The sequence below is a fragment of the Mustela erminea genome, chromosome 6 (genome assembly GCF_009829155.1).
Source record: "Mustela erminea isolate mMusErm1 chromosome 6, mMusErm1.Pri, whole genome shotgun sequence".
Classification (NCBI taxonomy): domain Eukaryota; kingdom Metazoa; phylum Chordata; class Mammalia; order Carnivora; family Mustelidae; genus Mustela; species Mustela erminea.
Genome location: NC_045619.1, coordinates 102,451,921 through 102,470,008, shown reverse-complemented (window position 1 = coordinate 102,470,008; position 18,088 = coordinate 102,451,921). Strand labels below are relative to the sequence as shown.

At 47.6% G+C, this 18,088-nt stretch overlaps 1 protein-coding gene across 1 annotated transcript in view; it reads right to left on the bottom strand.

Annotated features, from left to right (window-relative positions):
• The window catches only part of ANO2 (anoctamin 2), a 338,274-nt gene that overhangs the window by 230,079 nt on the left and 90,107 nt on the right, over positions 1-18,088 (bottom strand). The window contains exons 5-7 of the mRNA XM_032349035.1: positions 7,559-7,710; positions 4,984-5,038; positions 2,440-2,491 (exon numbers count right to left, since the gene is read on the bottom strand). Coding sequence (XP_032204926.1) covers positions 2,440-2,491; positions 4,984-5,038; positions 7,559-7,710 — 259 coding nt within the window. The remainder of the gene's footprint in view (positions 1-2,439; positions 2,492-4,983; positions 5,039-7,558; positions 7,711-18,088) is intronic.

Here is an 18,088-nt window from a genome sequence, read left to right as displayed (position 1 = left end):
GACTGTTTGGGAGTCTAAGCCATGCACATAGCAATTAGCAAGAAAGACAATGAGTTTGGTGGGAGTGCCGAGGAGAGGGCATTGGAAGAACCTGTGAGACAGCCATGTCTGGTCTGGGGAAGGACATGGGGGAGATGGAGTAAGGACATTCAGGTGAAGGGAACTGTGTGAGTATAAACAGAGAAGATGGTGATGGTCAGGTCAACGGCAAGAGAAATGGGAGAGAGAGGGAATCCAATAGAAATGGACATTTGTTATATTGATTTTAAGGTTCTGTTGAACATCTCAGTGGAGATAACCATCTGGAAGCTGGCAATGTTGGGCTGGAACTGGTGAGAAAAGGGCAAAATAGAAATACATGGTTGCCAGAGGTGCCTGCGCGGCTCAGTCAGTTAAGAGTTTGACTCTTGGTTTCGGCTCTGGTCATGATCTCAGGGCCACGGGATCTATCCCGCAGGATGCTCTGCGCTCAGCAGAGAGTCTGACTGAGATTCTCTCCCTTCCTTTCGCCCTCCCCACCAAGTGCACTTTCTCTCATGCTCTTTCAAATAAATATATAAATCTTAAAAGAAAAAGGAAATACATGATTGCTAGTCATCTGTATAGACAGAAAGTAAGGAAGCCATAGGAATATGGAGAAGAAAACATCTAAAATCTGGAAGAAGGAAGAATCTAGAAGAAGGAAGAAGAACCAAAGAAAGTGTGGTCCAGGAGGCAGAAACAGAATGGCAGCAGATTAGCACAGCAGTAGCACCTTCCTGGATATGAACTCTCAGAAGACAGGGGATGGTACAGAAGGTTTGGAAAGACGTAAAAGGCTAAGAAAGATGAAGACTAAGGAAAAGGCCATGAACTGTGGGAAGTAGGAGTTCACATATGATATCTGAGGGAGCAGATTTGGTCCAGTTGGGGGTGGTATGCAGGATAAAAGGCAGATTAATGGAACTGAGGAGTGAACTGGTCAAGATGTGAGACAAATTCAAGAATTCTGATAGAAGCCATGAGAAAATCTAAGATCTCTTGATTCCTCTGGTTGTCCTTGTAACCAAGGACAAACGGCTGCTCCGAGGGAGGGCTCCAGTCTATTCCATGGAATCGAGCTGGGCTAATTAGTTACCTCCCTCATTCATGTCCCGGCCTCATCAGCACCATGGTCCAGACAAATAACGTCACACAGAAGACCTGACTTTTAAAAATTGGAGTGTTACCTGTAATTCAGTAGCAAGATGAATACGTCAAAGCAAACAGTCATACATATAGCGCCCTCTTGAGAAGTTCTGTGCTACACTAAAAGCCCTGTCACTATATAAAACCCATTCTGGTTCCTTCTCTTGGTAGTGAGGCATCTTATGAGTCCCCCCACTCAAACTCTCCAATATTAGCCATTATTATCATTAGCAGTGTTATTATTCTTTGGCTTGAGTGATTACATAATTCACTAGACTTGACTCTCAATGACTTTTGGACTCTGTAACTCAAAGCTGCCTCAAGAGCCAAAGATTTGGCACCCCACAACGAATTCCGAAGGACTTTCTCTCAAAGGTTTCATAAGCCATTCTGAGTGATGGTAACACCGTTAGAAAGCGCTCAGCCTGCAGAGTGATTCCTGTGGAAAAGCCACGTGCTTTTGCTTAAAAGCTCCCATGTTTACCTCAGCCATTATGTGTGTCTTCTGCAAAGTCCGCCAACATCAGTCGGCCTGTCCTCTGGGCCCCCAAATGCTGACATCCCTGCTGCAAAGACTAATATCCTCAAATTTCAAAAACAAACCACCAAGGGAACAGAAACAGCCACATTCTGGTGACCAGAATGCTGAATTCAGGAGCCACACATTCCGACTAACGTGTGGCCTTGGACAAGTCACTCACCCTGTGGGAGGCCACTTCTTTCACACATCAAGGAGGAGGCTGCACTAACTGTCCTCTGAGATGCCTTATTTTTTTTTTTTAATTTATTTATATCACAGAGAGCAGAGGGGCACAACCAGGGGGAGTGGCAGACAGAGGGAGAGGGAGAAGCAGGCTCCCAGGGGACTTGATCCCAGGATCCTGGGATCATGACCAGAGCCGTAGGCAGACGCTTAACTGACTGAGCCACCTAGGCACCCCCGCCTCTCTTCTTAAAAATGAAATAAGTAACACTTGGGTGAGTGTGAAAAACTTTCAGAGACTGTGGAGACAGGGATAAAGGTCTGAGAGAAGTTACTACAACCCGAGGAGAACCCTGCCCCCAAGAAATGAGGCACTGCTGCTCCCGGAGAGCAAAAAGGACTTCTGGCCCTGAGTGAAGCAGCCTCCCCTCCTATGTGGGGGCCGGTTGTTTGTTTTGTTCTTTGCTGCCCAACACCGCCCCCCACAGGGAGCCACTGAAAGGACAGCTCTGGCCCCCTGAGCAGCCCATCACCACCACCAGCCCAGAGGCAGGAGAGGGGGTCCTTACCCATTGTGTTGTTGGCTCGGGAACAGGCTGTGCGCTTTAGGATCTCGTGCACCTAAGAAGGACAACAGCAGGGCTGTGAGTGCCATGGCCATGCGTGTCACCACACGAGGTTGGGCGATGGACCAGGCAGCTGGACCCACTTCCAGGGAGGGGGAAGCCAAGCATATGCCAAGCTCGTGCCTGGCCTGTCAAACCCATTCAGGCTTGAGTGCTTTGAGGAAACAAAGAATCTAAGCCCCTCACACACACTCCCCCCTTCGCCCCACCCTGAAAAAATAAAGAAAGGCTATAAATTGACTGCAGCTACAGGAGGTAAGGAAAACACAGCAGGGAGCCCAGACCCACATGCCTCTGGAAGGCCAGGAAGGAAGTGCCTGGGCCAAACTGTCGGGGAAGGGGAAGAAGAGACGGTCCTCTCCACCAGCCCTGATTCCTGCCACGCTGGGGAAAGCACAGGACAAGGAGGCCACGGAATCCAGTTCCAGTGCTGGCTTCTAGCCAAGGGGTCCTGAGCGAGTTGTCTGTGGACCCTGACGGTCCATGGCCTTCTCTGTAACGGAGCTGACTCACAGAGCTGCTTCAAGAAACCTTGAACCTACTTTGTAAACGAAAAAATGACCACCTACATCTTGCTCACTGTTACTATTATTTCAGTTTTTCTCCGAGTCTTTATCTCGTCTCCCCAGTCAGACACTTCCTCAAGACTCCACGGCTCAGAGCACTTCTGGGGCACAGGGCAGGCAACCAGCTCAATGGCCATGGCATGCCTAAACCAGCTGAACAAAGCCCTGAACATGGGGCTTGCAGGGGACTGTCTGTCACCTGGCAGGGAGGGCTGCTGAGTCCTCCCTGCAGAGGCAACAGGGACACAGGTAAACCTGTTGGCCCACTGGTGCACTCCAGTGGATCTCAAGCCTGAGCCAGGCTATGAAGAGGGGCCAAGCAAGGCAGTCTGCTCTGGGACAAATGGCTGGGGTGCTTAGGAACCCACAGGGAAGGGGCTCGGGATGACGTTTATAGATGTGAACACAGTCCTCAGACAGAAGTCTAGGGCAGAGTAGACCCCAAGACAAAAGTCGAAGAATATTTTTCCCCCCTTCTTAACCATGTGGGGTGGACTAGAGAAAGGGAGAAGCTTCTAGAACAAGAGCTGAATGAGAGAAGTGTGTTCCTCCATCATTCACACTCCCATCTTCTAGCCACAGACCTAGAGGGAGTGGGAAATAAATAACTTCCAGCAGTATGGGGCCCAGAATGTTTAATTCACTTGTAATACTGTGCAGTAATTCAACAGCAATAATAATTAGGAACAGCGTTTATATGGCATTGTACTATTTTATAAGTACTCTGCAATTATTTGGTAAACTCCACAACACCCTATAACTCCCCCGCAGACATGAGACCCAAGCCACAGGGAGATTTAAATGGCTTATAATAGCATCAACCAAAAAAATGGGAAGTTTATGCCTTTTTCCATAGGATGATAAAAGAAATCATGTGCCCATTTTAAACCTTGCTAAAACACAACCCAAAGGGACCTGCAGTGTTTCCTTGCCTAACCTGCAAGCAAAGAGTCGAGGCCATGTTTTCAGTGTGCCTTGGAAATGTTCCATAGCTTCCTCTAACCACCTGTCCTTTCTTAATCCTTATCACCTTACTGACTTGGAAGTCCTTCTAGAAATTGAACCCTCACTCCTCCCCTGTAGAAGCTTAAGTGCTTCCCTAGGAATCAACACACTGCCAGGTTCCCACTGGGGCATGAAGAAGTGTGCAACATTCTTCAGGTCCCCTTTTCCTCCTCTGTCCTTAGACTGAATGCTCTCTAGGCAGAGAGAGAATAAATGGATCAGTGAATGGAGAAAGGCCACAGCTCGAACAGGGGCCAGAAGGGCACAGGCCCTATACAGGTTTTCATTAGAAGCAATCATGCTGCAGAATTCAAAAACTTGATTTCAAAAGGCAAAAAAAAAAAAAAAGAAAGAAATGTAGAAGAACAGCTACAGGCATGAATCCTGCCTTTCCACTGAATGGGCTGGTGATTAATTTTATTCTTGGACACACCAGCTAGTTCCAGCATTCCCTACGATATAAATGCACAAGACTCCTCTGAGAGGCAAAGAAACACAGTAGCCCAGCAATGGTCCTCAATCAGATACCAATGATTGGTATAAATTTTTTTTTAATCCATTGTTTCTTAGAGTCTCAGTTTCCCCAACTATAAAGCAAGGGAGGCAGGGAATCATCTGATAGCTGAAAGTTCCCACCAGCTGTAACACTTCCTCTTTTTGTGATTCCAAGACAGGCCTAGGTGGAGAATCTTAAAGAGAAGGCACTTCTCTCAACCTGTGGGTGAGGGCAATTGTCTGCTGTGCCTTTCGCAAGGAAGACTGGGAAGCTCTGGGACAGGCCTCTCAGTTGTTGGCAACCCCAAGCAAATGACAAGGAAAGGTAGCAGGGAGAGCAGAGGAATGCCAGCCACACTGGGTACTCAGCCTTCCCTTCCCTTCCACAGCCCGCCACCCCTGGGTTGACCTGTGTACTTACAATGCGGCTACGGGTGGCATTATCAAAGAAGGTGTCCTTGTCCTGGACGTTGTACCTGGAGACACCAAGAAAACAGAAGGTCAACTCATTTCATGACCCTGGTCCTGAGACCACTGTCACTCCAGGCCCAGAGCAAACCTTTGCAAGGCAGCACAGCAAGATGTATAAGACACACACACTCGCACATGCTCACACATCATTCTTCTTGCCCCAGTAATTCTGAGAGCTTATCATAGAAATGGATCCTAGGAAATAAAAGTTCAATAGAAGAAAAAAGTCCCATGCATAAAAATGTTCATTATGAGGTTACTTATAATAAGGATTATGGACATAAAATGTAATTCTATGATCTATAGGATGGACAACCATGCAGTCACTGAAAATAATAATTAGGAGAAATTCATAAATAGGAAATTTTAGACTGTGACAGAAAGTATTATACTACGAGAAGTTTTAAACATAAAAGTATGTAGAAAGGATTCCAATGGACAAAGATAGTAAAAAATATAACAACCACCAAAGAATGTAGTTTCCACACGCTGGGATGGTAACTCTTCATTTTTCAAACTTTCATTGAATGTTGTCACCATTGCCAAATCAATTAGCCACCAAACTCCTAACTATGCAAGATATGTGTCAGTTCTAAACTCTAAATTATGACCTTCCACTAAAGGGAACACCTGCCTAGAGCTGAGTGTACTCCAGGCACTGGGCGCCCAGGTGCCCCATGCTCCCAGCCCCCACCCCTGGAGCCCAGTCAGGTTGAGGGGTGTCTCCTAAGCAACAGATGAAGAGAAGAACATGGTAGTAAGTAGACCACTGCTAGGAAAACTCGGAGGATGGAGAGCATCTTTGGGGTAGGAAGAACAGAAGGTTCTTCCAGATAGAGGTGTTTAGGAGCTGGGTTTAAAGGGCCCCAGGCACTGAAAGAACAGGAGATGCATGGGAGAGGGCAGCCCAGATGCCACCGTGGGCATGAAGGCAGGCCCATGGAAGGGGAAGCATGGCAGAAGCACAGAGCACAAAAAAAAAAAAAAAAGAAAGAAAAAACCAGCAGGCCAGGGGTCAACATGCTTGTCCCAGTTCAGCCACTTCATGCTGTCTGACCTCAAACAGCCCCCAGGTCTTGGTTCTAAGAGACAGACAGTTCTATCTGAATGGCCACCTCATGAGGGGAGGTGATATTGTGACTTATAATAAATACATCTTTTGGTCTTCATCCGGGGCCCCTGACTCACAGCTCCCCAAACCCTTAGAATTTCCTGAGCAACAAGAGCAATGGGAGCATCTTTTGTCATATTATTTGGTCTCCCAGTCAGAGCCACAAAGGTGAGATGGGTGTCTTGTTATGCATAACAAGCCCCTTTCTGCCACAGCTGGGCTTATGTCAATGAGGTGACTTTTGGAAATCTCCTATAATGGAGAGGGGAGCAGCTGGTTACCAGGTAAACCAGCCGTGACTAAAAGGCTGGAACTTTCAGTCCCATGCCTGATTTCTAGGAAGAGGAGGACGGGGCTGGAGGTTGAATCCATCTCCAATGGCCCATAATTTAATCAATCAGGCCTACTTAACGAAGCCTCTGTAAAAACCTGAAAGGAGGGATGCCTGGGTGTCTCAGTAGGTTAAGCACCTCCCTTAGGCTCAAGTCATGATCCCAGTGTCCTGGGATTGATTCCTGCATCAGGCTCCCTGCTCAGCAGGAAGTCTGCTTCTCCCTCTCCCTCTGCCATTCCCTCTGCTTGTGCTCTCTATCTCTCTCTCGCTTACTTGTTCTATCTCAAGTAAATAGATAAAATCCTTTAAAAAAGAAAAAAAATCTGAAAGGAAAGGATCTGGAGAGCTTCCAGGCTGGGGAACCAGAACACTTGCATGTGCCACCATGTTGGGCCCCAAGCTCCACAGGACACAAGCACCTTCTTTCAGAACCTCCCTTTCTGCATCTCTTCATCTGGCTATTGCTTCGTATCCTTTGTAATAAATCAGGAATCTAGTGAGAAAACCCAGTTTTCTGAATTCTGAGAGCTTCTCTAGCAAATTAATCAAACCCAAAGAGCAGGTCATGGAAAGCTCTGGACTACAGCCGGCCAGTCAGAGGCACAGGGAACAACTTGGACTTACTGTTGGCAACTGAGGTGAGTATATGAGGAGGCAGCTGGGGACACAGAATTCCCGAAGCTTTATCCTCCTTCTCTCTGGTTGATTACAATACGGTGAAACCCTGTTAGGCTAGGAACTGGGCAGGATGGTTTCCCCACAGAAGGGAAACTGGTATTCGACCATTTTCTCACAGAGTCCCTAGGTTTATGGCTGCGTACTCCACGATTCGCCATCCATTGTGCCAAAGGACTGAAACGGAAGGTGTCCCCACAAACATGGGGCGCCGTTGGGTTAGTCTCACTTAGGGAAGGGGATTCAGGAAGCAGATCCAGGGAACACTTTGGCCATGAGAGCATGCCCCCTCCTCGATCGCCCAGGCACTAGGGCACTCACTGTGGGAGCCCAGGGCATGGAGTGCTGTTTGATTTCCCTCCCCTTCCCTGCCCACATCCCTACCCCCACAGCGTCCATACTTACAGGTACATTTTCTCCCTGGAGAACGGGTAGGAGAGGTTTTTCATCTTGTTGTTACTGTGGTCCGGAACTCTGGGTTTCAGGGGTGAGCTCAGCTTCTGCAGAAGTTCGTTGAACTTCTTTGCAATGCTGCCTTCTGATTTGATCTCATACATCTAGGGAAGGCAAACCACAGGCCTAAAAAGGAGGCCACATCCAACAGAGACCAGAGTGATTCACTCACAACCACAGCTCACAGGGTACTGAACCCCCAGCAGGGGACACTCTGAAAAGAGGAGGAAACTGGCAGAAGCCAGCAGAGCCCTTCTACCCCCTCCCCACCATGCCTTTTCGTAAGAGTGTGGGCACTGGACCCCCTCGCAATCATCGGTGTGAAGAGAGGTAACCGGGACAGAGAAACCAGTGAAAAGGCCAAATTTGTTCCATGACTACATTACACACATCATTACACAGAAGACCTACTACAGGAGTCGCCATACAAAGTGCTCTACACAAATTAGCTTCAATGCGCATAGCAACCCAGCTAAGCGAATACTACTACTCTCACACTATGATGAGTAAATTAAGACTCAGAAAGGTATGATGGCGTCAAGAAAGGTCACACAGATAGTAACTGAGTAGCAGCGTGGATCTAACTCATCATGTCAACCAAACTGAAGTCTGTCCTCCACAGCTAGGCCGTGCCCCTGCGACATTACCCACACCCCTGCTTTTGTGTGTTTCTCTTAGGAAATATCTGATAAATGAGTCTGCCCTCAACCTAACAAGTACCTACCTTAAATCAAGCATAGAGTTAGTACTGAGATAATTATTGGTAGCTCTAGTACATAGAGCTCATTATAATGTATAGGGTGCTTCTGCAGACACTGCAGCCCTCGGCCCTCCTGGTTTACAGATGCAGTCACTGAGACATGGAGGTTCTACTTCTCATGCCAAAGCTGTGATGGATTTAAAGATGGCCAAAAACTTTACACACAAATTTTCCTCTTAAGAGGTGCTGTGCTGTTCCCACACCCTTCAATCTGAGTGGGTTCTGTCACTGCTTAACCAGCACAGCAGAAGGGACACTACACCAGCTGCATCCTTTCAGAAGATGGGCAGCCCTGCTTTGGTCTGCTTTGGTCTCTGGAAGGCCGGCGCCTCTAGGAGGAAGTCCATGCAGAGGTAAGAGTCAACAGAAAGACAAAGGACCCAGGCTGAGCCCAGCCTTTCAACTCCCAGCCATGCATTAGGCTTAGGAAGGCCATCTTCTTGGACCCTCCTGTCCAGCTAAATCCTACTAAGTGATCCAACTCGCCACTCCATGGAGCAGAAGAATCCCCCGGCCCAGCTCTGCTCAAATTCCTGACCAAAAATGCATGAGAAATAAAAAAGTGACTGATTTTTCAGCTACTAAGTGTGGGCTAACTTGTCATGCTGTAAAAGGAGACCAGAACAAGAGCAACAGCCAGATCTTCTAGCTTGAGAGCCGATTTTCTTCTCTACCACGATATCCCTCCAGTGGCTTAAATCTAGAGAGGCAGTAAAAGAGGGATGAAATCCAAGATCAAGGTAAATGCTACAAAAGTCACACAAAGCATTTAGGGGTTCAAAAAAAAGGGAAAGGACACCTAGTTGACAAATCAGAAAAATGTTTCATCTATGGGCAGCATTTCTGTCGGGCTTTACAGAGAGGTAACTTTCTTTTGTTCCCATTTTGTTCTCTAATAAAACAGTAAGTTGGGGGAGGGGAAGAACGTCCCCAATCTAACAGCTGAAACATAACCGTGGCTTATTTACACTAACAAAATGTTGATGCATTTTTAATTTTATTTCAACTACAAAACTAATGCCAGTCTAGTAAACAAACAAACCCAAACCATAAAAGGGTATTAACAAAGTGTGAGCATTTTCCTTTTACTCCCAACCCAATCCCACCCTCCTTTCCAGAGGAAATCTCTAGTAACAATTTGAAGTACATTTCCTCCCCCTTTCCATACACATTCCTTTCTAAACACAACTATGATCATATTTCACGCATTGTCCGACCATTTGCCTGTTTCACTTAGCAATACATCACAGATATATTATCTTTCCAGGTCAGTTCACATACAACTACCTTAACGAATGTGTAATACTGCACAGCAGACGTGAATGCTAATTGGTTTAGTCATTTCCCTAGTGACGGGCATTTATTTTATTTTCTATACATGCTTTATCTTGTTTGATCACACTCCTATTAACATTACCTTATAAATAGTTTGAATGAGACTGGCAGAGATGCAGGAAAAGACGTTCTAGGCAAACAAAAAGGTAGAAAAGTTTAAGCTGCACTGAAGAGGGGTTTAAATGGCCCGGTTTCTTTGTAGCACGCAGAGAGTGTAAATTAGTTAGTAACCTCTGGAACACTGGAGGCTCCTGGCAAAGTTTGTGTTCTTGACTGCCCTATGCTACTGCTTCACTTGCTAAACCATGAGTTATCATGGGGAAAAACAGTGTGCTACTTACAGTAATGCCTCTCTTGTCATTAAGTTCTTGACCGTCCTGCCAAATCTCTCCTTCATGCACACTGGTCACTGTAATGTAAAGTGTTCACCCCTCAGGAATCCTTGGGCCTAAAGGGACAGGGAGGCAGAAGGACGACCCCCTCATGCGTTCCCAGCACACATCTCACAGGTCACCTCCAGGCAGGTGCTGACCAGGCACGTGCCCTATATGGAGACCGCACTGTGCTCACTATACCCATCACCATGTGTCTTTCGATGGCATGTGCGTGGAAATGGGAGTTTCAGAACAGAAGGGAAGCTGATGGACTCTGTCTTCCAGATGCTTTGGAATGACAGACTTGGACCCACTATGGTACTTCTTCTTTGTCCACTTCTCTGCATGTCCACCTCTGCTCTCCTAGTCTGGGAAGCCTTCAACTACTACAATAACTGGTTTCCCCACATCTTCTGCCTAGAGCTACCAAATTTACCAAATAAAAATTCTAAGATGTCCAGTTAAACTTGAATTTCAGATAAACAGTGAACCATTTTTTAGTGTAAGTACAGTCCCACGCAGTATTTGGGACACATTTAGACTAAAAACGTATTCACTGTATTCATTGTTTATCTGACATTTCAGTTTAACTAGGCATCCCAAATTTTACCTTGCAACCTTACTCTTGTACACCTCTAATTCACTCTCCAAATTGGAGCCAGAGTGATGTTTCTGAAGCAAGAATCTGATCATACCACCTTCCTGTTAAAAAAACCTTCAACATTTACATTGTTCTAATGATAAAGGGCAAAGTTCTTAACACAGCCCATGTCTTCACACCAAGGTCTTCCGACAGACCCTGTAAGAGTCTCCATGTTTCCCTGCCCCACAGTCCCTGCTCAGTGCAGGCAGCTGCTGGCCCTCTTGCAGTTTTCCCAACATGCTGAGCACTCAACGCTCTTCATCTCCACCCTGCTCCCACCCCAACTCTGTTCACACTTGATGCCTCCCTCAATCGTCACTTCCTAGGGGAAGTCCCTTCTGACTTCCAGACAAGGTCAAGTCCCACCCTTAGGATTTCATGGGCCCAAATTCCTCTCCTTCACTGCACTTACTGCAATTATAATTCCACATTTATTCAAGAGATTATTGGATTAATGTGTGGCTGCCCTACTTAACCATGATCTCCATGAAGGCAGGATACTCTACAAACTTCTCCCTATCTTTGAATGAATGAATCAATGAATGAATGATAAATTAGGGGGAAATCAGCATCAATGATGACAGTTGCTGCTGCAGAAGGAGCCCAAGCTGGGAATAGAACAGCCATAAGGTAACAGGCCTGATAGAAATAAACCAGACTGGAGAATAAAGCCAGAAGCCCAAAGACTCTGGCTCCCTTCCTGTCCTCACCACCTACAAATGTATTTTGGAGCCCAGCCCCAACAGAGGTCAGGAATGCCTATATTCAACTGCTATAGATTAATCATCCAGCAGCTGTCTCAGGGCTTTGTTCTAGCAGAAGGTTAGCTGAGAACCTCCACGCAGTTCTTGACCCTCACCTTGGTGGCTGCTCTGGTAGAGCGCACGTGGGAGGAACACTTAGGAGGAGTAGGTACATGTGCTATGTCTTTAGAGGGGTGAGGCATAGGCCAAGGATAAATGTTCACTGCTTCTTCATGGGAACTCCAGATCACTGAAAGCAATATCATCTGCCTCCAGGAAAAATGTAACAGGTGTAGAAGGCGAGTCTCATCAGAAACATCAAGGTAATATCTGCTCACAGCCCTGACCAAGACCCAACAGAAACATACCCAAGCTGAAAGGTCTGACTGACTTATGTTGGAAAGAGATTCCCTAGCCTTCAGGGACTTGTGGGGGATAGAACCAGACACATATCTGCAATAAAACACAAGTGGGTCCCATGGCCCAATGTCATGGACACTAAGCTTACAGGATGAAAGACCTGCTCCCTACCTCCATGCCTGAGCATGCACTGTACCTATTCCTGAAACTTCTTCCCTTTCTTTTCACCTGGACAGCCCCTACCTCTCCTTTACCTTCTAGGCTTAAGCATTAATTTTCCCAGAAAAACTTCTGGGCAAGTTGGCCACTTTGAACTAATGGTTGCTGTGGTCTGAATGTTTGTGGCCCCCCGAATGTCTGGGTTCCCCCCAAATTCAATTTTGAAATCCTCAGTGCCCAATGTGATGGTATTAGAAGGTGCGGTCTTTGGGAGGTGACTTGGTCATGAGAGTGGAGCCCCTTCCACCATGTGAAGACAGAGTGAGGAAGGATGGGCTATGAACCAGAAATGGGCCCTCACCTGACCACACGTGGCACCCTGGCCTCAGACTTCCAGCCTCCAGAACTGTGAGAAAGAAATTCCTCATTTATATGCCACCCTGTCTGTAGTATTTCATTACAGCAGCCCTAGTGGACCAAGACCATGGTTTCAGGATACTGGCCATCAGGCAACAAAGCTCCTGGGAAATAGGAAACAAGTGAGACAGCTGCTGGGACGGCTCCACCTCACTACCTTAAGAAAGGTTCTCGACCTTGGGGCAGGAAGGGGAGACAAGTAGAGCCCATCGAACCCCTGAGGTGACAGAGCTGTAAGTCTGGGGAGGACAAGGCCACTGGAGGTCATAGGACAGAGTAGCCCAGAGGAGAGAGCTTCCCAAGGAGCCCCAGAGGTCTGCAGAAGGTCCCCTGTGGGTATTTGGCCCCATGGATACAGGGGACTAGCTGAGTCTGGAGAAAGAACCATTTAAAAAGCACTGAAAAAATACTCTTCCCGTCAGGCAGAATGGAAACTCTCATCATCCACACGGCACTGGATAGGGTACTCAGGTCAATTCAGCAGTGAGGGATAATTAGACCCTAGACAGTGCACTGCTCCAGATCCCTTAACAAGTCATAAAAGAAAGAACTGGACTAAGTGCCTTGTAAAGTATTGTCCAAGTCTGACATTCTACAGCTTTAAACATTTAATGAAAAGAAACACTCTTGATGTTTCTATGTTTCAACATTGTAGGCATCTCCTAGATGCCAGGCACTAAGCTCGGTGGTTGATCTGGAGAAGCACAAAGAGGGTGATGACCCTTCCAACACAGAATGCTCTGTGAAGTGTCCAGTACTTCCGCGAGCACCATTTCATTGGGCTCCATGAAAACTCTGTAAGTGTGCCTGCCAAGTAGTGTTAGCATTGCTATTTTACAGATGGGAAAACTGAGACTCAGAGGGGCAAGGAAATGCCAGAATCAGTGTGGAACCAGGCCTGAAACCAGGTTTCCTGACTCCCCCATCGAGGCTCTTTCCTTCAACCTTTGATCCTTGGAAGGGTTCCATGATCGCCCATGGATGCAGGCTGGGAATCCCTGTCAGTCCCCACCAAACCCAGCAGTCTGGCTCTTCTCCTGGGTCCAGAAGGATCTAGGAAAGACACCCTGGCCCTCTTTATCATCATTAATATTCTCAGAGGCAGCATCATTATTACTGTTATTCTTGGACATCAGAGAATTATGAACATCCTCAGAAATGGCGAGACACATGTTAGCCAGCTGTTCCCCATTATGCCCTCCCTGGGTACACGATACGCCTTTCATGTGCTTAAAATCATAAATAATTTTTAAAGTATGTTGCTCTTATTTTTTATTCCAGGGCTCAAATGTGGTTCTCATAAAAGCTCACTTTGGCCTCATTGTCACAGTCTAAGAGGTTTACCGAGATTCCTTCTTTTCTTACTTCTTCCCCCACCCCCACCCCCGTCTCCCTCTGCCTCTCCCCTCCAGAGAGGCACAACACTGTGGTCTGAGGGCTGATTTGTTTTCTTCCTGCATTGGAATCATGTTCCCTCCTGGGATGCAAGGAACCAAGGCTATGGTGATATCTATCATGAATCGATACACAGCACTGTCCCCATTTTACAGATAAAGAAACAAAGGTACAGAAAGTTTCACTAACATGCCCAGTGTCGTACAAACATGAAGAGGTCCAATGACCCCAAAGATCAAGGAGAAGATTTAACAATATGAGCTATAAATAATATAATCTTGATTTTTTTTGTGAGTCCCTTACCTGTAGTGAGCAAAGAAGACCTTTCCTTACAACTAACAGGAAAAGTCAGTGGGATGAGCAGAGACCAGTCGTAAAGCTGTGGCCATGTGTGTCTGCTTACACCCCATAACCCAAAAGGTATTACTTCTAATTATCTACCTCTTTTTTTTTTAAGATTTTATTTATTTATTTGACAGAGAGAGAGAGAGAGGGATAGCAAGAGAGAAGGAGCAAAAGCACGGGGAACAGCAGAAGAGGGAGAGGGAGAAGCAGGCTTCCCGCTGACAGGCAGCCGGCTGACTCAGACCCAGGACCCTGGGATCATGACCTGAGCTGAAGGCAGACACTTAACCGACTGAGCCACCCATGTGCCCCATCTGCCACTTTTAATCTATGCTTTCCTTTGTTCCTCTGGTCACTGGATAATTGGGGCCAACTGTTGTTATTTATGACAGCTTGCTCACCTTGAGAGGTAGGGCTGGGATGGAGATTATCATCACACCCACTTACCCGCATTTAATTGCAAAAGAAACAGGCATGCTGAAATGCCAGCGTGGAGCCTGGCACCACAGGCCACCAGCTGCATGAGGGTGGAAGCCCCTGACTCAAGAAGTTATGAGGAAGAGAAGCTAAAGCTGCTGCAGAATTTGTCACCTGTTCTTGTGCCCCTTATTGGTACCTGGGGCAGAGAGAGGCTCACACGTGCACACACACACATACGCATGCGTGCACACTCCGCATCCGACCTGAGGAGTCCCCTGCGTAAGCATTTACCCTTGCATGTAAGTGTGAAGCTACTCACCAAAGTGCGAACGGCACCAGGAGCCACTAAGATCAGCGGCATCCTACGCCACAGGGAGACACTGTGTGACACCGAAAACAGGAATTAACGAGTCTCTCCATTCCTACCTGTGCCTACAGGTCCATGTCCTGCCTGAAGCACCACTGAGTGTGGAAAGTGATACACTTTACAAAACACGCACGCTCCCGTTGTCTACCTCTGTATTCCTTTATGTTTTTTTACTGTTTTGGTATGTCCTCTACACATGAATGGATGTTCGGTGACCTTAAAAATATGAACTAGGGGGCGCCCGGGTGGCTCAGTGGGTTAAAGCCTCTGCCTTCGGCTCAGGTCATGATCCCGGGTCCTGGGATCGAGCCCCACATTGGGGTCTCTGCTCGGCGGGGAGCCTACTTCCTCCTCTCTCTCTCTCTGCCTGCCTCTCTGCCTACTTGTGATCTGTCTGTCAAATAAATAAATAAAATCTTCATATATATATATATATATATATATATATATATATATATATATGCTAAAATCCAAGCTGCTTACATGGTTGACAAAGCGCTTGTGAGCCGTGCCTCCCGCCTCCCGCTGCATGCACACTCGCATGCCGGCCTCCTCTCATTTCCCCACTCCTGGGGGGCTTTTCTTACCTCTGGACTGGAAGACGTGTGCTTCCCTCTCCTGGGAAGGTTCTCACATGCCCTCCCCACCTGGCAAACTCCAACCCAGCCCTCAGGTCTAAGCTCAAATGGCAGCTTCCCTCACTGCACCCCACACCTAAATTAGTTTCCTCTGGCTGTCTCTCTGTCCACCCTGCTCTTTTTCCTCTGTGGGTGCCTCCCAGCTCATACAGCTCTCTTCTGAATCTTCACCACGCCGAGGCCACATGGGGCCAGGACCACTTGTGGACACCACTGATTCACCCACCCTCAACAGGGTCATCTCATACCTAGTGATACTCAACAAGTATTCACTGGACGGATGGATGGACGGGTGGATGGATGGATGGACAGACGGACGGATGGATGGATGTACAGATATGTCGATGGACAAACAGATGGACAGACGGATGGATGGATGGATGGATGGACGGATGGACGCACAGACGGACAGACGTGTGGATGGATGGATAGGTGGATGGATGGATAGATGGATGTGTGGATGGACAGATGGGTGGATGGATGGAGAGACAAACAGATGGATGGGTGGATGGATGGACAGATGGGTGGATGGACGGATATACAGATGGATGGATAGATGGATGAATGAAAAAATGTAGCCTTTCAAAAAGGCTAGGAACCCCTCTATACAACCTAGCCCCAAACTAGGTACAGTGAGACTCTTCCCAAATGTTTCTTAGCAACTGAAGGAGCAGCTGAAAACCCAGATCAGGGATGGCCACCATGGTCCAGGGGCTGCCAGCCCCACCCCTACAGACAGCCCTAAGGCATGGCAGCGGTCCTCCCAAATGCCGTCAGATGGGCCTTACAGCCACTTGGCATCAGTCTGCAGCACTGCCACTGTAGATTACTTGTGGTTTGTGGGAAATATTCTTTCATTCATTCTCCCAGGCCCCTTCCAGGCACCGCCTGCACCACAAAACCAAATCCCGGCCTTCACAGAGCTTCCCGTGCAGTGGGGAGACAATCAAACAAGGACACAAACACATGACTCAAGGGTGGACAGCACCAAGTGTTTGGAAGGGAAAGTGATGGAAGAGGGTGGAGAGTGGTAGGGGGCCTGGCCTGTCCAAGCAGGGGACATAGGAGTACAGCCCCCAGAGACGTGAGAGAGTTCTGTGGGTAGTGAAAGAAGGTGTTCTGGGCAGAGGGAAGAACAAGCTGAGATGCCTTGAGATGGAAATGGGCTTGGCATTCTGGAGGAACAGCAGGAAGGCCAGTGTGGCTAGAGCAGAGAGAGCAAGTAGAGAGTAGTGGGCAATCAGTTTCTGTACCAGAGGTGGCAGACATGGCATCCCTTTCTGGTACCTGACAGAGACATTGTCATTCCTGGCCCCTGTCTGACCAACAGCCCTTACTGCCTACAGCAGGAATCACAGAACACCCTCAGGCTGGACCAGGCCCTGGCCATGGGACATACCCATGGTCCCTGCTGCTCCACCCAGTGCCCATCCTGGGCTTTCATCATGCCATCCTGAAAAATGCTTAGCAACCACCTGGAGGAGGGGGCTCCCGTTGCTGATAAGTACCATTGACGGATTTCTATGGTCTAAATAATGTCCACCGTGGCCATCTTCAAGGTACCAGTGGTGTAAAAAACCAGCTTGCAAAATTCCTGAAAACGTAAAAATCGGATCTCAAGAGGTATTAGGAGTCAACACGTCACCAACCCGTTCTAACTGGGTAAGAAGAGCCCTCCGGCCATGATCCCCAGGTGCCAGAAGCTGACTGTCCCTGCCTGCTTTTCTGCCTCTCCCTGACTGCTCACCCTTCCCCATACACCCTCAGGAACAGCCATGGCCAAGCTCAAGGAGCGCCTACTGGGCCCAGTCACACAGGACAGTGCTGGCATACTCAACATCTAGTATTACGTCCTGCCATAATCACAGGACCCCACTTGGGATGGCAAATTCAGTGGTCAGCCTGTCCACTGCCCCCCGGCACTGGGTCCGGTGTCCAGGTCCCAGCCAGCCCCAGGCTGGCAGGTGCTCCCTCAGTTCAGAGAGACACGACTCCAGGCTTTAAAAAAAATAAAGCCGCCATTTCTATCACCATTTTCTTTTTAACCCCAAGTCTTAAAACAACTTCATACAGCTATTCAAATTCACTTCCCACTACATTTTCATATGTTCAGCATCACTGTTTTTGAGCCCCACGTCAGGCTTATCTCCTAACGGAGCCGTGTGAGGTAGGCCAGGCCTGTGCAGTCTCACCAGGCCCCTACGCACGCCTAGAACATGGCCACATGCCATGTCAGGTTCCTCGCGCATACCACAGCACATAGGTGGCATCAATTATTTTGTTTTTGTTTTTGAAAATGAGAAGCATTACCAAAAACAAAGAAGAAATAAGAAGTCACAGTATTCTGCACTCTTTCCAGCCTATGTAAATAGTAATCAAAGAGCGTGCACCAAAAGCTCATAAAGATATCAATATAAACACTACCCTCTCAGCTGCACCTCTATTAAAAACAAATGGCTGGGAACAGACAATGTCAACATGGGGCAAGGCCCCACCTACAGCCAACCCAGCGCAAACACCAACAGT